At 26.6% G+C, this 22,303-nt stretch overlaps 1 protein-coding gene across 1 annotated transcript in view; it reads left to right on the top strand.

The window, feature by feature from the left end:
• The window catches only part of LOC107444796 (dedicator of cytokinesis protein Ziz), a 71,638-nt gene that overhangs the window by 10,123 nt on the left and 39,212 nt on the right, over positions 1-22,303 (top strand). Inside the window, exons 6-21 of the mRNA XM_043046772.2 lie at positions 269-400; positions 1,751-1,931; positions 2,028-2,116; positions 3,457-3,540; positions 3,625-3,774; positions 3,861-4,103; positions 6,565-6,779; positions 7,785-7,907; positions 9,176-9,255; positions 11,638-11,825; positions 12,335-12,400; positions 13,705-13,797; positions 15,802-15,959; positions 18,854-18,941; positions 19,266-19,352; positions 19,438-19,524. Coding sequence (XP_042902706.2) covers positions 269-400; positions 1,751-1,931; positions 2,028-2,116; positions 3,457-3,540; positions 3,625-3,774; positions 3,861-4,103; positions 6,565-6,779; positions 7,785-7,907; positions 9,176-9,255; positions 11,638-11,825; positions 12,335-12,400; positions 13,705-13,797; positions 15,802-15,959; positions 18,854-18,941; positions 19,266-19,352; positions 19,438-19,524 — 2,064 coding nt within the window. The remainder of the gene's footprint in view (positions 1-268; positions 401-1,750; positions 1,932-2,027; positions 2,117-3,456; positions 3,541-3,624; positions 3,775-3,860; positions 4,104-6,564; positions 6,780-7,784; positions 7,908-9,175; positions 9,256-11,637; positions 11,826-12,334; positions 12,401-13,704; positions 13,798-15,801; positions 15,960-18,853; positions 18,942-19,265; positions 19,353-19,437; positions 19,525-22,303) is intronic.

Below are 22,303 nucleotides of genomic sequence, written 5' to 3' on the forward strand. Positions count from 1 at the left end.
ATTTATTTTTAACTTTTGTTTTTGTGCAAGAAGACAAATTCAAGCATTTAAAAAATTTCTACTTTTTCTTTTTTTTCTTCTTCTTTCAAATCTTGAGTTTAAAAAATATTGCCTATTTGGTAGTCAATAAAATGTCAACTAATTAGTGTGAAATTACAAAAAATCAAAAGTAACATTTAAAGAAAACTCAATAAATATTATTTAAAATGTATTTCAAATTTCCTTAAAAAAAGGTTTAAATTACTACTTATTTATTTTCTTTTTTCAGTCTTTTAAAAGGCGCTATGTTTGTTTACGGCAAGAAGTTGATGGTACACATACTTTGGAGTTTCACAAAGATGATCGCAAATCTGATTCAAAAGGTGCACTCTGTATGGATTTTTGCAATAAAGTCGTGCGGGTAATTATTCTAAAATCTTTTTCTTTATTGTTTTCTGATATTTACAATGGAAACACATTTTTACATTACTTATAGGCTAATAGAAGAAGTTCGGCATAAATCTTTATCCATTAACTGGTTGTTTGTTTAACTGCAGTGGACATTCCATTTTTGTTACATTTAATTCATCGATATAAAATGAAACAAGTAGAAAAAATTTAATCNATAGATTGTGCTGAAAATGATTTTGTGAATTAATATGTAAAACCAGTAGGGTTGTTTTTAAAAAAATATAAATTTTAGTCCATAATACATATACTCTCTTCTCTCTATATAGGCAAAGCATTTAGGTATTATATTTGAAATTAATTATTGCCACAACAGGCATTGTTGCTTCTAGTAAAATAGAAGAGAATAATTTTTAAAATTGGTCTTAGATTAAGGTCCTTGAAAAGTCCTGGAAAGTCCTTGAATTTCAATCTCATCATAGAGTGGGAACCCTGGTTATTCTTTTGATTAAATTTTAAATGCATTAGTCCAAAATGTCTCAATGTATTCTGTATCATATTTATTTTAATACTAAAAAATTTTCTGTATTAAATTAACACATATTCATCATTCAAGAAACATGATACCAATTCTATCTCATTATTCATTAGCAAAAGGCTATTGCAACAAGGTAGTCTATGAGCCCATCCTAAGAAATAGTTAAATTAGTTAGACATTTGAATAAAAAATAACAGTATAAAGAAAAATTAGTTGTTATACTAAAAAATTATTTTCCTAATTGTGATTATTCAGAACAATTATTTCAAAATTTAAGTAATAATATTAAGAATTATCTGAAATTGCATGATGTATATTTTTAAAAAAAATGACAAAATTTTGCAAGATTATCCATTGCGTTTGCCATGCTAAAACTTATCTGTTTTCATATGTGCCTCTTCATGTTTGTTCAGAGATTTCTGCTTATTTAGCGCTGCCAAGGAAAATAAAAAAGCTATAGTTTAAGTGTCTTACACTTAAAGAAATGCGGTGATTTTAAACTATATATATAATTTTGCCATGAAGAATTATCTGGGCTTTAGAACAGACAGATTACTTAAATATTTTAAAAGTTATGAAACTGTTTCAAAAATCGCCAATTTGGCAACAATTTGTCACCTAGATGAAAATTATCAAAAACACTCTCTTAATCTCAGTTTTTGCAACTGTTTATGAGCCGGGTGCTGGCTTCAGGTAGGCTGAACTTGACCTGATGGTTGCGATTTCACAGCAGTCATAAAAATAGCATATTATTTGCAAAAAGAAGCATAATTTCATATGATGACAGAGCCTTCGAAAAACAACCTTAATCTATTTTCCTTGCAGAGTTCTAAAAGAAGTAAACTTGGCTTTGAACTACAAATGGGAGAAGGTCACAAATCCTGCATCTTAGCTGCTGAGAATGAAAAGGAACTAGAAAGCTGGATTTCCAATCTCAATACTGTTTTACTAAATTCAAAAAATGCTTCTGATAGTAATAAAAAGCTTCCTCTCTCTCCTGAAACAAGTAACTTACTTCTTCTTTTTTTTTTAATTACATCACTTATTAAATTGCATGGTTTATTTTCTGATTTTCTCATGTTCATTAATTTTCCTATTTTAGATGATTTTTTATCTAGTAGCCCGCCATCACCGTTTGGTTATGGAACTTTAAAGGGGTTAGAACATAGCAAGAATCCTGAGTTAGCTAAAGTAAGATTCTTTTTAATGGGGAAAATTAATAAGGCTATTTAAACAGTTCTCTTTTAATTGATCAAGTATGATTGATTAACAGTTGATTTATTTAAGAGCTGATTAAATTTTATTTATCTGTGTATTTGATGTTTGCTCTTTTTTACTTTACCAAGACTATACAAGAAACATTAAATAGCATATTTAACAATTAAAAAAAAAATTGCTATTAAGTTCTAAGATTTATTTGGTTAGCTAAACTTATTGCATTTTGTATTATTTTAGTTTATTAGAATTGATGGTGTTTTCTGTTGCGAAGTTGAAAAAATCATGGTAAATTAAAATATCATTTTAGGTTTTTGTATCTATTCTGATATGTTTCCATAATTGGATCCATGTGTTGATTGACATGATTTTTTCAATATTATCTTAAACAAAACAAAAGTTAAAAATGTACATCGAACCCTTCTTATCAACATGAATAAAATTTAGATAAAACACTACACCCACAAAAATGCATGTGTCGACGGTAGTGTAAAATTCTGCATTCAGTTATAATTTATCCAAACAAGGCAATCCTATACATTTTTAATAAAATGAATGAATACTTTTTTAAATAAATGTTTACTTGGTATTTATCAAAATGAACTAAATGAATAAGCCTTGTATGAGTCAGTAAACATCAGTTTATGTCTTTATTTACTAGTTTGTTTTGTTTAGAACTAAAGTTATCCATTTGAAAAGCTTGTAGCTAAGTAGCCACAACAGAGCTTTTGCATCTATTGTAGTTGGAGATTTAAGACTAGCAGCTTCAGTTCCAAAAAAGAAAGTTGATGACTCAAATTTCGATTTTGAAATCGTCTCAAAATTATGTTAAATTTTCTTTCTTTTTTATTTTGATAAAAGATGCTCTAAGTATTTCACCAAAGTTGCATAAATTATTGTTTAACTGATTCAGCTTTTTAAATATAAAAGTATATCTATCATAGTTCTTAAAAGCTAATTATTTTGCAAAATATATGGTTAGTTAACATTAATTTTGCTTATTATAGATATTCTAAATAATCGATCCGACCATGTTAAGACTAATAAGAAAATTTCTTTTTTCTTGTTAATAAATTTTAACTCTCCCATAATCACAAAGTATTACCCATATGTTGCTACTTTTAACTATATTAGATTTTTACACTCTAACAACAATAAGCATTTTTTCTAGAAATAGACTGAACATATTTCCAGACATTGATTGAGCATATTTATGCTTAATTTTGTATTGAAAACATTAGCCATAGATGCTTTTAATCAAAAAATTTTAAAATGCTTTGTTACTTATTAAAAAATAAACAATTAACTTTTTTCAGTATGCCCGAGAGACAGACTTTTCCATTGCTTTTGCTCGTAAAGAAAATCGTCAAAATCTGTTTGCTATTTTTCCAGATATGCAGGTTACTATTCTTCTTTTTGATTCACACTTCATAAATAAAAGTTTAATTTTTTATTTGTTTTGATTGTGTTGGTGTATATTTTAGAGATCACTGCATTTATCTAATTACCATGATTTGGAGAAAGACGTAAAGCCCTTTAAGGAAGAATTTGGTGTTAAAATATTTGTCAGATGTGAAGAATTAAGTTTTAAACTGCAAGTTCCTCTAGAAAATGAAAAAAATTCTTTATGCCAGGTAAATTATATCTTTTCCAGAAATTATCTTAGCAAAAATTATTCAATTGGAATGTATTTATGTTATGAATATTTTATTTCGATTAGGTTGAGCCTTATATTACAACTTTAGCTATTTATGATGCCAAAAAGGGTAGAAAAGTCAGTGAAGATTTCCATTTTGATGTTAATCACCCTTACATTCGGAATATGCTACCCAAAAAGGGAAGAAAAAATAGCACTCCCAGCAACCAAATTTTAACGTATTCACACTGTAATGGTGAAACGAATCACACAGCAAATCCTCATTTAAAAGACATTGGAGAAGAATGGTTAGCTTTCCCTAAACAGGTATTATATATTTTTTATTTATTAAGTATGAAAATCAAAATTCGCCAAAGTGTATCTAGTTACATATTTCACATGCTGGATAGGAATTTCACTCCTCAAAAATTTTACCAAGAGTAAAAATATTCTGTGTAGATTTTCCGTTGAAATCTCCCTCTCTCTTTTTTTTTGTTTTTTGTAACTGTACTTAAAAATGAGATAACATGCGTTGTAAATATATTCAAGGATAAATATATTCATTTCCTTTTCATAGATCCTGAATTCAGGAAATTTATTGCTTTAATACTGATAACTACAGCTACTTGTGAAAAAGTCATTTTGTGATTCGAAATAGGATAAAATCCAAAATGAGTTTTGCTTGGAGATAAGCATTTGAATGATCTTTCTAGATTGATATATTTCATGTTACCAAAGAAAATGTCAATTATGTCTGAAATTTTGAACAAGCTGTGAAATTTAAGATTGTGCAATAAAAAGACATAAAAATTGAAGTCGGTCTTATTAATAGGTTTTTAAAAAGAAAAAACTTTCGAATTAACTTTCAGTAAAATAAATGAAAAATTTTTTAATGGATTAATTTTAAATCAATCATTTTAGAATGTGTACTTTGCGTCATTAATATGTTAGTTTAAATTTTTTTCTTAAAAAAATGGAAGAAATGTAGAAATCTGTTATAAAATGGCAGAAATTTGCAAATATTAATTCTGTTTTGAAGTTCAATCCACTATTTTAAATTTGGCTCCTCAGAAATTAATGTAGAAAAGAAATTAATTTTTAAATTTTTTTTTATTTAGATAATACTGACTAAAAGTGTAATTTAATTTAGACAATGTTAACTAGTGTTAGAGTAATGTTTAATTACCCTAGTTATATAAGTTAGCTTTTTATTGTTTGCATCAATCTGGATATTTATTTCATCGTGATTTTTTTCTCTTTTAACAATTCAACTGCTGAATTTTTTTTGGAAAAGTTAACCCCTGAATTCTCTCTACTTAAAGTGAAATTTCTTTTTCCAAATACAAAAGAGAACAGAAAATATTTAATTTAATAAATTTGATTTAAAATAAAATATTTCTCAGTGGTATTTTGAATATGTAATTTTGTTTCTCATTCGAAAAGACAAATCAATATGGAAATTAATATAGTCCTACTGATATCAATAAGTCCTAGATATCAATAAGTTAAAACATAAATTGAGTCTCTGTATCAATTAGTGTCTATATTCTAAAGTTTCAATCAGTAGGAGTTTTATAAAGTATTAATATTATTTAAAGTATTAATTAGTACAGCGCCTGACATTTCAGACTAAAATTTTATTACGCCAGACTAAAATTTTATTATTTTCATAAAATTTTGAAGTTTGAAAAGTAGGCTTATACATTGGGTTATACGAGTAACTGTCCACTGTAAACTGTTGGAAAAAATATGACAGTTAAATTTTCAACATAACATTTTACAGGACGAAACTTACTTGCCAGCCGTAAATATTTGGTCAATAATGGCAAATGTAGATTTTGTGGTCTGGATTAGAATCAATTCTGCGCTATGATTGTATCAGTGGTATTGATGCTTTTTAATGTGGAGTATTGATACCTTATTATTAATAAGGCGTAATATATTAATCTGACTCTTGAGGAGGATATAACCTACTAACTCTCTGACACTAGAGTCTTTTTTACTACAGGATTATAACTATAGAGGCTAGGAATTTTAATAACTTGACAATTTGTCCAAATTCTTTGATCATTTGACTAATTCTTTGATCTTTGACAAAATTTACATGAAGGCTACTTTTTACTAGGCTGCTAGAAGAAATATGGACAGTGTGTTGACTCCTCTACCTTGAAGAAGAATCATTTCCTTAGAAAAACCATCATACAAAAACTTTATTTCATTCACCAAAACGGAAAACATCTGAATAATGAAAATTATATATGTGTTCCATGCATGTAAAATTATTTAGATTTCTTCTGAATCATGAAATATAATTCCAACTTTGTTAGCATTCTTAATTATTATACTTTTGATGACATGCACTGTTTAACTGTAAAATAATCATGCTAAAAATATTAAATTATTGTTTAAAAAAATAGGACTGTGCAAAATACTTCGGTTTCCTTATGACATTGATTTAGAACTTCAAAGGAATTTTTAATTAAGCTGCAACATTTGGTGATAAAGGAATTTTTCTTTCTTTTAAATAATACTAATTATAAATTTTAAAAGTATTACATTATTAACTAGTTTAGTCTAATACACTGCATTACCAGGAGTTGGGTTGTTTAATTTTCCTGTGTAAATACATGTATGCTTTAAAGGAAGCTTTTTTTTTTCAATTAACTTTAAATTTCTGTGCTATAAATAATATTAAACCTTAAAAAAAATTGTGTATTTGTGGTCTGTTAAGCGAAAAAAAAAACATAAGTTTCTGCATGTTTTAATAAAATTGTTCATTATTATTTAGGCTATTTTTAATGTTCCACATCCAGAATCAGAGCTGTTTTTTGTGTTGAAAATAGAAAAAGTCTTGCAAGGTAACATATCTCAAGCTGCTGAGCCTTATATCAGAGCTCAGTCTGCTTCTAGTAATGGACGCCTAGGAACAAAAGTTCAAAAGATTGCTCGCTCTTGTTGCCAGAGACTGGGGCATTACAGAATGCCTTTTGCTTGGGCAGCCAGGTAAAAATTATCACTTACTAAATATGAAGATATATAACCATACTGATTTGTAAGAAAATAATGATTTTTATGACAAAATTTTTTACTTTTTTACTATAATATTTCACATTTAATAATCAAATACAATTTTGTGCTCTTTCATTGAATATTTGTGGTTGAAGAAAATTTCTTCAGTTATATGCATAAAAAATTTTATGTGCTTATTTTCTATAAATTTCTTTCTTTGAAGGTACGGATGGCATTGATAGATTTACCACTTATGCTATCTACATTAAGTGCTTCTTTCTCTTCATTTCCTTTATTTCTTTAAAGTAAAAAGAAAAGAAATAATGAAAACTTATTTGTTTATAAGGTTCTCTTAATGTAGCATGGTGCGTAGTGTTTTTGAAAAGTGCTTAAAGGTGCTCATTTTCGTTTTTTAAAAGTTGCTTTTTTCATTGAGTGATTTTAAAATGTGCTTAATTTTCCCTTTTTCAAAATGAGATTTTCCTTTTACTATGTTGATTTTGCTTCGAATTATGTAAAAAGACGAAGTTCACATTGTTCTATTCAACGTTTTCACAATTAATTCAACCCCAATCTATTTCGGCGTATTGTCGGTCCTTAGCATATGAAAACGCCATTTGTTTTACAGGATTCAAAATTGCATGATTTTTTGACAATTGTCAAAAACAATGCCAAAAGTTTCTTTTTTTTTTTTATTGACATGATGGTTAAAACAAGATAAAACCGTCAATTGTCAAAAACTTTCAAGTCCTGCCTAAGTATGATATGTTTTTAAATTGCTTAAAAATATTTTTTGAGTGCTTGAAAAGTGCTTAGAAGGTGCTTATTTTTTGTTGAATAATTTGGCTACGCACCCTGTGTAGTGTTTAAGTAAATGCTGTTGAGCATAAATTTATATTTTTAAATATAAATTTTACTTGTGTTTGAGATTTTGTCTTTCTACTTTTTACTTCTGTAAATTTTTTTAAATTTCATTTAAAGATATTTAAATTTTTTTAGACCTATCTTCAAATCAGTTTCATTAGAGCTGGATACAAATAATGAAATTGGCCCAATTTATCGGCAAGAAGGAACGAAACTCTCTGACGAAGATTTACTTCGGATACTATCTGATTTTAAAAAGTAAATTTATTTCATTAATTATTTAAATTATTTAGTTTTCTATGATCCGAGTGCTATTTTAAAGTATGTATTTATTAGTATGTTGTTTATGCGTAATTAAAATATTTATACATACAATAAAATACAGAATTTCGGTTGTATATGTCTGCATACTGGATTGTGGATATGCTGTAGGTACTAAGAATATGACATTCAAAATCAAGCTAAGTCAGTACATTTGTTAAAAAATTACAAAGCCAGATTTTTTTATTTTTGCATTAGATTATCAAATAGGAATTTATTCAAGAATATTTCAGGTGCATTTTTTTTTTGTAATTTTTTCGCTACTTTTGCACTTTGCTACTTGAAGCCCATTGCGTTCAAACAAACTGCCCTAGAATTTTAGGTTTTTTTTTCAGTGTAAAATTCTGACTTTTTCTTTCAAACTTAACCATCTCATTCTTTCTGAGGACAAATTTGTCCATCAAGTCAAAAAAAACTTTTTTGACATAGTTTTTGACTAAAATTTTGAGTTTTGTAAAAAACTCAAAATTTTAGTGTGAAGAAAACTAATAGCTATTATATATATGAAATATTTGTAAGTATGAAGTATTTATAAATAAACATACATATAAAATTATAAGTGATCAATCAATTATGTTCTTGAATTATTTTGACATTAAACTCTCTTTTTGTTTTGATAATTTCTGTCAAAAACCCAAATTTTGGTGTAGGAAATATTAAATAGTTGTAACTAAAAATTCCAAAAATAACAATTTTTCCAATAAGTTAATCAAATACGTCCTCAGATCAAAAATTTTTATGTATCAAAATTTCTCCAAAAATTTTAGCATGTTTTTTTTCCCTCCTTTTTTTAGTACTATAACTTTTTCAAAGTATTTTTAAAAAGTAAAATTTACATATTGTTAAAATTTTTTCATTATTAAAGCAAAGAAAAAACAGATTTGATTTTGTACAATTCTGTAGCCCTTCATGGATTCACATATTATTATGTTTTCTTTTTTTTTTCTTATCAGTTGTTCAATGCCTGCTATAATATAAAATAAAATTTTAAACTACACAAATGGGAAAAATTACGACTATGAAAATTCAAAATGTACGAACGACTGCTTCAGCATTTTTCCCATTTTCCAAACCATGAGTTTAACTAAATTATTATTTCTCATTACTTACTGGAATTGATAGTTGACATACTACTGTATTTAAATTTGAATGTTTACATTGTGTGTAATTATATATGTGACATAAGTCATCTTTTTTTTTTCCAGACCAGAAAAACTAAAACACCTTACTGTCATTCCTGGTCATTTCAAGTTTTCTATCCATCTTTTGCAAGAAACACCACCCAGTAAGTTTCCTAATTGTAATCATAAAATGCATTTTTAAGTAAATTTTTCTTATCAAATAATCAGTAAATTTTTCTTAAATTTGCTCATCAAATATTTGTAACTTTGTTTATGAAATAACTTATAGCAAATTTCAATGGTTAGCTAGTTTGTCTTCATTTGGGTATTTACCAGTTGTGAATTGGACAGGTAGAAAAATTTCAAGTTTTTGCCTGTGAATATGACAATTAAATGGCTGATTCTATATGTCAGAGAATTTACAAAATTTGAAGTACTAATAAGATTCACACATTTGTATTATTGCGAATTAGACTGTGGCAGAAAGCTGTTAAAGGTTTGAAAAGTTAAACTGTTTTTCCGTTTGTTTTAAAACTTGTTAACATTAGAAAACAGTAGAAGCCATATTTTATTATTTATTATAGTGTTGAAGACAAGAAATTTACTTGAGATATAAAATCCTGCGTAAGAGAATTTTGAAATACGAAAAATAATATTGCATGATAGTTAAATATATTAGTGATAACTAGGATTAAAACTTTAAAAAAAAAGAACAGGGTGTATTAAGTATTTTAATCTTATAGCTACCTATTAATTTTAAATTTATACAATAAGAAACCAATTTCCTAACCTAAATCAGAATCAATTACATTTGCCATGAACTAAACTGACCATGATGAAGAAAGAAAATAAAAATGCTGTATTTTAAAATACGTATTGTCAACCTTTTATTTACAAAATTATTTAAAAAATTATCAGAAATGTGTAAAATCTTTTGGCTTATTAAATATTTTCTATTTTACACTTTGACAAATATATATTTTTTAATATTCAATATTATTTTTTAATTTTTCATAAAAAGTTGAAATGATTAAAAATCAATTAATCAGTCATCAATTAAAATATGAATAAATTAAATCAATTGATGATATTAAATCAATCAATTAAAAATATTAATGACTTGCTTGCAAAACTGATGGAGATAAAAAGCTGAGAATTGAAGAAGGAAATTGAGAAATAATGAAATGGCATCCTCGAACAAAATATCAACAACTGAATATTATCGTAGGTGATGCAACTTCAAATAATAGTGTGATGTCAACTAGTAATGATAAACGGAAAGTCATATTACAATATTATTGGGACAGACGAATTCTGTTGGTATATTTTGCCCTGTTTGAATGCTACAAGGAAATAATCTTAGTGAAAAAAAGTCCTATCGGAATTTAAAGGGTTAATTGTGGGTCTCTTATGAAACTTATAATTAGTCAAAAGACATATTGATCTTTTACAAGTAATTTTTTAGGATCTGAAATGATTTTTTGCTTAAAAAAAAAATTCTTCCTGTAACTTTAGAAAATTGTTTTAGTTATTAAGGGAACAACGTTTTTATCATAAATGCTGTTGTGATGCCACAATGGGCATTACATATTTCCTAGCTTTTAAAATTTCTTAATTTTAGTTTTTTTAATCATTCTCAATCGAATTTTAATTAAATTATGCCAATTATTAAATTTTTATTTTATTTTATGAAAAGCTAATAATAAATGTAAAATTCATTAATTTACAGTGGCGAATAAATCGAAAGCAAAATCAATTTTTCGCTCTCTATTCTTTTAAAAACCACCGCAATGTTTCAGTTACATGGTTATACTAATTTCTCACAGTCTTTTGGCTATTAGCCATAGCCAAATTATTTTTTAAATTTAATATTGATTACGGGAAATGCACTTTGTTTTTGGCTATGTTATATTTCGATAAATCACCATCAACTAATCTCTTCCCATGCACTAAACTGTCCGTTGGGAGCGATTCATTTACTTAAAATTTTGAATACTTGGTGTGGAGAATAGGGGGCTTCAGCCTCAACAATTGAACTGTTATTTTTACCAGAAACTCTTGATGTTAAGAGAATGATTCTTTTGATCCCTTTGCAAGACTTCCTTTTTTTATTTCATTATTTCCAAGCATGGCCATATTCTGTAAATAATAAATTAATTTTTCTCAAATGAATTTGTTTATTTTTCTGGGATAAATATCCCTTCATAATAAAATTAGAATGTATCTCATACGGCCAAAATAATTTTAATTCATAAAATCTCTACTAACCCCTAAGTTGCACTAACCACCCCCATCATAGCTGCCAATTTTAAATCTAACTGAAACATTTGTTTGATTATAATTTTACTTTCCCTTTTTATTCCCTCTGGTGAACATAAATATATATTGACTTTGTACATTTTGAGTATTGTTTATTTTATTTTTAATATTTAATGGTCTTTTCCCTTTTTTTATTTAAGAAAAGTATATACTATTAGTGCTTAAACTTTACTTATTGCTTGTGAATCATTATAATCTAATGTCGTACTCTTTATTTCCTTTTGTAGATTCCTTAACTACAGCATTAGTGCCTTTAGCACCATTTCCTATTCCACCAAAAAGAGATCCTACGATAGAAATTGAGCAGTTTCCTACTGGTGTTGCAAGCTGTTGCAATCCATATGCAACCTATTTGAATCATTTATATATATTTCCAAAAGCTTTGAAATATGATGGCCAAAAAACTTTTACTAAAGTAGGTATAATTTAATATTTTATAAATCATTCTCAACTTGCATGTGTAAAAAATTATAATTTTTAAAAGTTTTTTTTTCTTTCCTTAATTTTTATATTAAATTTTAAAGCATTTGTATAAGATTATTTGTAAAATGTTGCATTCTTACATTGATTTGTATTACATTTTGTTTTAGAAGCTCTTGCAATAATTTAAAATTGTTACATTTTAAAATTTAGTGCATATTCAATGCCAGCTGTTTAACATGAAATAAACTAAGTTTAATTTTGGATAATGTACGCTTTTGTGTAGCACCTTGCATATTTATATCGGATAGAATGTTTTATTGCATAAAAATCTAAGCACTTTTTTAGGATTTAATTATTTCTTATAGATTTTATACATTTTTAACTTTTAACTAACCTTTTTAAGAATTTCATATTTTTGCGAAAATGCCTGTAAATTTGAAACCTTTTTTAACTATTAAACAAGGTTGTTGTATCTTTTATTTGTTTTTATTTTACTATTAGGCCAGAAACATTGTATGTACAGTAGAATTCCGCGATGGAGATGATGAAAAAAGTGAACCTTTAAAAGTATGTAAAATTTATTGAGTACTTTTTTTTAAAAAAAAATTTCAATCTTGTAAGTGTCTGCTTGTGTATCATTTAATCATGCTGATCCCTAAATAATTTAAATAAAAGGAAACTTCCTGTGTTAACTTGAATAAGTTTGATTTAATTTATTAAGCCAAAAAAATAATTTAAGTGTAATGCTTTTTCTGCCACTTTAAAAATTTGGTGAACAGTTAGATACTTTGTGTTAGATACTTTTTTGAATGTCATAAACATTCAAAAGAAAGAGAAAATTTTTTTAGAAATAAAATATTCTCAGTAAAGTTTTATTTACATGAAATTTAGGTTTCTATCAAAGTATTTGAAATGTAAACTCTCTGTAAGTAATACTTCATTGTTTTATTTTTTTAAAAAAAACTATTTGTATAGTAATTGATATTAATGAACTAATTTTTTTCAGTTAGTAAGTTTAGAGTCATAAAAGGTGACTGTTTTTAAATTTTTGCTGTAAAATGGTTTTATTTCCTGAAACATTCAGCACAATGTTTAAGTACATAATGCGGCAAAAATCTTGGGCAAAGTTATTGCTTCATAAATAACTAATTTCTTTTTGTTTGCCACTTTAATTTTTAAATATTTTATGATACATATATATCTTTAAGTTTATGTATTTTTTTTTCCAGACCATTGCTGAAAATTTTAATAGTGCTCCTGCATTGCTGCATTAGGTGGCCTCTTTGAATTAAATTAAATTTATTTATTAGTAAAAGTTTACTCTTTCATTATTTGTTCGATTTTGGCAGGGTGGCTGCGGCACTGCTGTCGGCCCACCTGGTCCAGGAATCTGTAGCTGATTTGGCACATACGGGTTTTGACTGGGGCTTCCTGGCCTCCTCTGCTCATCGACAAAACTATGGTGCATTTCATCCTGCATGACTGGGGGCTTCCCTTGTGTCCGCAAATTGCTTGATCGCCCGTGCTGGGTGGGGTTGCTACGCAACCGCGGGACATCATATATTTGGCGTACGGGCCCCATGGCCCTAGGTCGCATCACCAAATTTCCTTTCATTATTTGTTAATTAATTAATTTTTATAAAATTTTATTAAAATTTGTTTGTCCATGTTTTTTTCAAGCACGTTTATGTTAACCTTGCAGATGGAATAAAAAATATTTGTTTTTGGTGAATTTTTTTATTTACTTTGTTTAAAAGCCTTGAAAAGTTATAATTAAAATATATGTGCTAGATTACTTCATCAAGATATAAATAAAAGATAGATTGAAAAATAAATTTTATTTTATAATTTCTATTTCTTCCTGCTTACAGGTTATTTATGGCATGCCTGGTGAATCACTCTATTGCTACGAATCAAGTACAGCTATTACTCATCACAACATTAGTCCAGATTTTTATAAAGAGGTAAAACTGTATATATTTTAAAAATAATTTTATAATTGTTTGTTTCAATATATGTTCTAACTTTTTAAAATTAGTTTTATTAAGCTTCTCTACAATACGATTTACAGAAAATAGTACAAACAGTGCCATCTTTAAAGTTATCATTTAAAATATTTTAATAAATTTGAATGTCAAGGATTTGAGATTTACAAAATATTCTAAATTTTATGTATTTTTATAATTCTCTTTTTTAAAGTAAATTTTTCAGCTCAATAGTTTGATTTTTGTTATAAAGTTATTTCTTACAATTTTAATTTATTATTTAAATGCATAAGTATGTATTTAATTCTCTGGAGATATTTAAAAATACCGATTTTTGTATATTAGTTTTGTGGAACTGTTTTACAGTAAGAAATATGTTATTTGTAACTAATTCCTTATTTTTTTCTATAATTGATATTGCCGTCATAATAGCCATATTCTTTTAAAAAAAATATTTTTGCCAATTACTATGACTCAAAAATATCTGATTGAATTAGAGGGAATGAAATCTCTGTTTATTGTTCTTCATTGATCCCCATGACTTTGTTTCCTGAAGAAGAAAAAAGTGCTTTTCAATTAGAAATTTTCTTTTAAAACATGTTTGATTTATCTTATAGAAGTTTAATTTTATCATTTACTAAAAAGTGCTAACAAATCAATGCCCAATATTGCTTATCAATATTAATTATTTTTTTGTAAGTGTTATTTTAATTGAGCTTTTTTAATTAACACAAATTTACCTGAAAGAAAATATTAAAATAGGCTGTGCTTTGCAAGTACATTCTACCTTTGATATTTTAAAATTGCTTACTGGAATTGTTTATCTTAAAGTGTAGTATTTATGTGATAATATTTCATTGGTTGGAAAAACATTATTTTTGTAGTTTATTAGAGCTAATATTTTTTATAATGTAATGACTTCAAATTATTTCTGAAATATAGTCATTACTTTTAGATGTCAGCTTTGTTAGAGAACTTAATTTACACCCATGATCAAACTGGTTTTGAATAGGAAATTGACTTATATTAAATATAAGGGAATAATTAAGAAGTATTTATTCATGTTTACATAAATTTTTTATTCTGAACTAAATATTTTGAATTTGGTTTTTCAACCTTCAACTTTGTATGCTTTTCATGATAGCCAATATTTAATTTAAAAATTGTGTAAAAATTTTCTCATATTTGCAATTTTGTAAGTGTTCAATGCTTTTTTATTTCCTCGAGGAAATAAAATATTCATCGAATATTTCTAAGAAATGTGTTACCTTCCGTTGAAATGGCATCAATGTTTCATAAGTGTGCATTTGCATTTGAAGGTTTGGCCAAAGTAATAAATTGGCTATTATTCATAATGACCAGCTTAAAAATTAGTAAGATGTCATTAACACTCAGCCACAAGAGCATTCTCAAAACTCCATTGTACCCGTGAAGATTGGTACTTTTATCTTCGAAAAATCAGTTGAACTTGAATCTTGTTTCTTTGCTAAACTAACATTAAAAGTAGTTACCAGAAATCTCTATAAACTATTGTTTTTTGTATCATAATACTCATTTCACTATTTTTTTTAAAAAAGGAGCACACTACCTTACAAGCTACGAAAAAAGTTTCAATTATAGCAATTTCAGTGATTGTATTGTTCTAATTCTGATCATTGAAGGATCATTTAGAAAAAATAAAAACAGTCCTTTTAGTCTTATTTTTTAAATTGTGATTAATAAATAAAGAGAAAATTAACAGATTTAAAATCTGATAAGACCATTATGTTATAGTAACTAAAAAAGTCATAATTAAATTATGTGCTAATGACTGATAAACATTGACAAATTTATGTAGGATTTGTTTGTCCAATAATAATACTGAAACATTTTATCACCTCGTGTATATACCAGTAAGAAATACTTGCGATGAAAATGATCTGAAGTACAAAATATTGAAACTTCAAAGTTTTCGATAAATCATTGATATTAATTTTTTTGTAGGTTAAAATGTTACTTCCCACACAACTTAATGAGAAACATCATCTACTGTTTACTTTCCATCACATAAGCTGTGAGCAACCAAAAAATTCTAAGCGTAAAGATGTCCCAGTAGCCAACATTATAGGCTATGCTTGGTTACCCTTACTTAATAAAGGGAGGTAAGTTTATCAAAAATTGTGTGGAAGGAAATTTTTATCATGCAATAAATTTTTATATTGACCCTTAAAATGCTTTGAATGTTAAAGAAAAATTTCTTAGTTTAAAGTAGTTGCTATCTATTTTTATGCATTGTTGAGAAATTCAAAAATTTTAAACTTTTTGTTAATTGGAAATTATTTATAGTGTAATGACTTTAATTAAAATTATTTTTGTGCATTTCTATTTTATAAAGAATTATTCTCATGTAATTGAAACAAATTAGTAGTCTCAACAAATTAGTAACTCTAGTAATAAACAGATATTTAAACTGGAAAGTAAGTAAATACATACTTACTTAAACTATCGGTTTGGTACAGTAGAGCGCCGATTATCCGAACTGTGTCCAAGAATTCGTATTTTTTTTAAAGTTTAGAATACTTTTTAACCTATCGACAATTTTTCTAAATTGAGAAGAATAAATAATACCCCCTACATCTGGAGACCATATTTAATATACAACTTTTTTAGCAGTTTTCTTATAGTAGCCATACATACATGTATTGTGATACAGTTAAACCTACATAGCCCTTTACAACTGAAAATTATCTTCCAAGAATGCAAGCTTCATTTTGATAGTCTACAATGGTTGGAATGCAGAAGGAGTTTATGAATTGATAAGTTCTGAAGTTCTATAATTGGGGAATGGGTAGTTGTAACTTATGGTTAATAATTAGTGATTACAGTGCTTGGAATCTTAAATCTTGGAATAAAATTCTTAACAGAAAAACAAACGAAACTGAAGTTTCTGGACCAGTAGATCTTTCGGATGAAAATGATGAAATTGTTGCTGAAATTTTGAATGAAAATCGGAACTCTACAGACGAAGTGAAGGAAGTAGGTGATCAATCTCAAGATGGTGGACCTTCTCATATAGAAGCATGCAATCCATTAGATTTCGCAATGACCATTAGATTTTGAAACGAGATTTTTGTTGGATTTCTTTTGCAATGGAAAATAATGAAAAATGTTTTAAAATCAGTAATTGACAAAAAATTATAAAAAACTGAAATATGATAAAAATAATTCAAGATGAAAAAAAAAGTTTTAAAAAAAATTTAATTAAAAATATTTAAAATTGAATAAGGAAACATTTTTTAAACATGCCAATGTCGTACTGCCAGTCCTAAGCCTACAAAAGGTACGAAGGGAAGTTAATGCATAAATAATAATCATTTACACTAGATTTTAAATAATTTTCCAATTATCCGAACTTTTCATTATGCGAACCATGTTCGGTCCCGAGTAGTTCGGATAATCGGCGCTCTACTGTACCTTTATTTTGATGCATGCAAGCTTTTGTCTAAATGCAAAAATATAAAAGATTAGTGCAAGAATATTAAAAACTATTCACCTAGAAGAGTTAAATAATTATTTAATTTCTATAGCAAATTTCTATATAGCAAATTTCTATATAATTTCTATAGCAAAAGTTATTTTAACTTCCTATTATAAACTAAAAGCAGATCATAAGTTTTCTGTATTCTGTAAAAGAAGCTATTTTCACTTAAGAAATTGTTTTTGAAAAAAAGGATAGTTCCTCAGGTTTTGCATCTCGGTGTGTTGTATATCTTATGCTTATGTGCATCATGAATTATAGTGTAAATTAGACAAAATGTTTTTTTTTCTCTTAATTGCAACCAATTTACGAGGGCTGTTTTTTAAGTAAGGGCCGTTTTGTTGTATACACTAAAAGGTGATGTGTGCGTCGCAGCGAGTGCTTGCGTTGTGTCCTATCATTCCTTGGGAACAACTGTGCTCAGTTACAGCTATGTAGGTATGGTCATCTCTGTGTCTTATTCTGTGTAATATTCAAGTTTAACAAACCGCTCACCACATATGAGGTACGATCAGTGATGTGTTTTTAGTCTGCAAAAAAACTGTCTGCTGCATACATTCACCAGCAGATTTGAGAAGTTTACAAAGTTTTCTACTGGCGTGCTGACAGGAAATTTTGCCACTCCATGACAGTGACTCTCTATCAGCTCAGTCCTGAGTTTTATTGGACTCTTGGCTGGGAAATTTTGCACCATCCCTCAATACAGCTAAGACCTTGCTTTAAGTGATTTTAATCTCTTTCAAACATCATTTTGGTGGCAACCAGTGTAACGATGACGAAGACGTGAAAGCGATGGTGACTCCATATTGATTGTATGATGGAACAATTGTATTTTAACTCTACATTGAGATTTACAAGTCCTTCAATGTAATTCAATATCATGCAATAAGGAACTCACATGTTGCAATTCACATTCATGTAATTTATTATTCATATACAGTGATTTGTATTAAAGTGTGATTCATAAAGGTATGATTTAAAGATTATATTGATAAAGCAATTAAGTGTTTTTTTAAAAAAACTTTTTCATTAATATTTGCAAAGCTTACAATGTGGTTCATTTTTGGGCACGCATTGCCAATCTCATTTATGGAGTGTAGGTATCGTGCATTGGGAGTCATCTTCAAGTGATATATAAATCCCATTTGTGCCACGTATTCCATTTTCTGATTGATTTATACCATTGCTATTTGTGATTAATTCATACCATGATTAATTTTATATACATTTATACTCTTATAATCATTATTATTGTGATTACTTTGTGATTTATATTGTAATTCATAATTTGTTTCACTTATTTTATGAATCATATATGGATAGTAGTTAAGTTAAAATGGTTCCTGTAGGATGCAGGCTATGATCATGATATTGTCTCAAATATTTTAAATTAAGACATATGATCTCAAATATGTTTTAATTCTAATTAGATAAGGTGTTCGATAATCTGTTTTCTATTATGAAAATATTATTTTATGTATAAGTACTGATTTATGAAGGTTAATTTTTTATTTCTAGGTTATCAATTGATGATCAAAGTCTTCCAGTTTCTATCAACTTACCTTCTGGGTATTTGTCTTGTAAACCCCTGGGTTTAGGAAAAGGGGTAAATACTTTTTATTCATAAATATCTTTTTCTTACGAATGATTATTTTATATATTCTATTCAAAACCTTCCTTTTTTTATTTCATGCACATAATTAATTATTCTGCATAGTTTAATAAACATACATCTTATTGTTTATTGTTGTAACTACAACTTAGTGTTTTTATTATCTTTTATTGAAATACAGTAGAAAATTACATATTCAATTCAGTGTTATGGAAGAGTCTATTTCTTCCCTTCTCTTTTGAAATATATATTCTCAAAAATGTCTTTATTTAATCTTTTCTTATTTAAAAATAAAATTTTATTTATGAAATTTTGCAGTTTAGTGGTCCTGAAATTCGCTGGGTCGATACTGGCAAAGAACTTTTTAAAGTCAGCTTTATTCTTGTGTCCACAGTTAATTCGGCTGTAAGTCAAATATATTATTTTAAAAGTAAATTAATTTAATGAGTTGCAATCATTAAATTAATTTATTTTAATTTTTGTTTTGCAGGATCAACACTTGCATAATTTTTTTGCCCAGTGTCAGCGCTTGCGAGAATCAAAACTTCCTGATCTTGATGATGTTAGCATGAGCAAGGTATCTATACAAATTTTTAGTTGGAAATAGCATAGCATTTTGAATTTTATAAGTATTACAAAAAACTAAATGAAATAGTAGTTTATGTGTAAATGAAGGTGTAATTCAATGAAATTGTAATTTATCTGTAAATAAAACTGTAAATCATGTGTGAATGAAATCATGACTCAATTATAGATGCATGGGTGTCGTTTGTGGGGGGGGGGTATTGTGAGTATACGTCCCACTGAATGTATAGAATTCTCCCCCTCAAAATTTTAGTTAAATAAAGGAAATTTTTATGAATCATCATTGCTTTAAATTCATCAAAGTTAAAAACAGGAAAAAGCAAAAAAGTAACAAATTTTTTTGCAAATATTTAGCAGACATAAGATTTTTTTTTTATGTATGACATTTAAGGAGCTATTTGTGACTGTGTATTCTAGTTTCTTCCTCCTTTAAAAACTTGACCCATGTATTAATGAAATTATAATTCAGTTGTAAATGATACTTTAATTCATTTTCATAATTCTTTACCTTTAGCAGCATTGGGTAAAAATTATAAATGGAATAAATAAAGGCTTTTTTACACTGTTCGAAACTATTATGCTGAAAAGCAACAAATTCTTACTTAAAACATGAGTAAACATCATGCAATTGTTCTCGTTTCCACAAAAATAAAAAATTTCAGTAAAATTGAAGCATGCATGAAAATCTCACAATTATTTGTTCCGTTATCTGTACAATGTTGTTCCAAAATCCTGAATAAATATGTCCTCATTAAAATATTTTATTAAATCATTTTTATATTGCTTTAATTCATTATACTCTGTATGTTTCGTTTTGTTAGACCCTAAAAGAAAATCATTATCATTAAAATGTTATTCAACTTTCATCTGGGTTTAACTGAAATTAAATCATTTAATAAAGAGAGTAAAAACAGTTACAACCTTTTTAATCTATCAAAAATAATTGTTATGAAAATTATTTTTTTATTTTCATCTATTCTCTGTGTGTGTGTGTGTGTGTTTTTTTGTAAGGTTGTTTGGTATCAAAGGATATAAAAAACAACTTTTATTTAGGCTTAAACTTAAGTAAAAATTGTGTTTGTATTTTAAAATTTATCATTTGCAAATGGATTGCTTTCTTGAATTAAGTTGACCATATCTAAATTACATTACCCTGAATGTATCGACATTATAATTTCTTGTTCATCTTTGCACCTCTTTACTAATTGGCATGTTTAATAATTTATTTACTATCTATGTTTCATTGATTGTTAATTAATTTTTTTTTCTTTTCTTTTTCAAATATACTAACAGCTTTTCTTTCTTGCCTGTATGTAATTGTTTCGTTTTTTTTTAATAATTTGAATTAATTATTTTGAAGAAAGAATTTTTTTACATGGTTTGTAGTGTTTCTTTAGATATTACAAGTAACTTTGAAAATGGCCTAAAAAATTATACTAAATGAAAGTTATTCTAAATAAAAATTATTCTGAATAAAAAGTTCTTAAATTTCAGTGTTAGTTTTTCCCCTTTGAGAATTTCATCTAAAAATGTATTACTATGTGTACGAAACACTGTTTATATGAGTTTGTCTGAAAGAATAATTTTTATGCACAATAATATTTAATTTCAGAAAATATTCTATGGATTAATCAAACTTAGTATTTTTATTTCTAAATTCTAATTTGATCACATTTTCCTATTATAAATCCCTATATTCAGCATTTATATTGGATTATTTTATTTTAATCAAATTAATAAACAGAAGCTAAGTAACCTTAATAATGACATATTAATTTTATTTTTTTAGGTATAGGAAATTTTAAAAGTTTAAATAATTTTTGTTTAGTTTCTTCAAGTAAAATTAAACTTGTTATCAGTTAATTATAAGTTAATTTTTAGAATACTACTTTGACTGATGAATTGTTTTTAAAGTGTTTTATTAAGATTCTGTTATTATATTAAATTTTAATATGTTTTAATTTGTATAACTTGTGAAAATTAAAGATTACCTAAACATTTATAATCCAGAAAAATAATTGTAATTAGCTGGGGGTTTTTTTATTCAAAGATAACTAAGGAATAAAGCCTTGAATTTTTCGAACTTGCAATTACTCTCTTAAATTTTTAATCTATTAATCTTGATGTTAAAATAAAATAGTACTATAAAAATAAAATAGTACTATAAAATAGTGCTAAAAAAAGTGTGTAAAATTTTTATTTTTGTGTCAATTTAAAATCTGGCTTAGAATAAATGTTTATAATTATATATGTCTAGCTTTTCGAACAAAAAAAAAGGAAACAAACTGAAAGGGTTTGAACAAAGTAATATTAATATTATTCACTCTGAATAATTTTGAAATTCTTTTTCCAATTCATTGCAGATTCATACAGAGTAACTCATTCAAATACATATTGAATGAAATACAATATTTCTCCTATATTTACGGTTTCAATTTACCCTCTTTTTAAAGTTTAAATTGCTGGGCTTTATATTCTAAACAGCTGTAAATATAATAATCATGACAAATATTTAATCCTATATTACCATTATATGAACTTACTATAGAAAATGAAATGTAATATAGGATATTGGCGCAACCTTTTTTCAATTTACAATAAATAAAAACAAGAAAATCATATCTTGTTTGTCGTAATTTGGAATGTTTCATTTTTATAATGATTCTCTTCAAGTTAAAATTTAAAAGAGTTGACTTTATTGACCATCAAAAATGAAATATGTCGTTAAATGAACTGAAATTTAACACGTACATGCATAGCTATTAACTTGA

The sequence above is a fragment of the Parasteatoda tepidariorum genome, chromosome 8 (genome assembly GCF_043381705.1).
Source record: "Parasteatoda tepidariorum isolate YZ-2023 chromosome 8, CAS_Ptep_4.0, whole genome shotgun sequence".
NCBI lineage: Eukaryota > Metazoa > Arthropoda > Arachnida > Araneae > Theridiidae > Parasteatoda > Parasteatoda tepidariorum.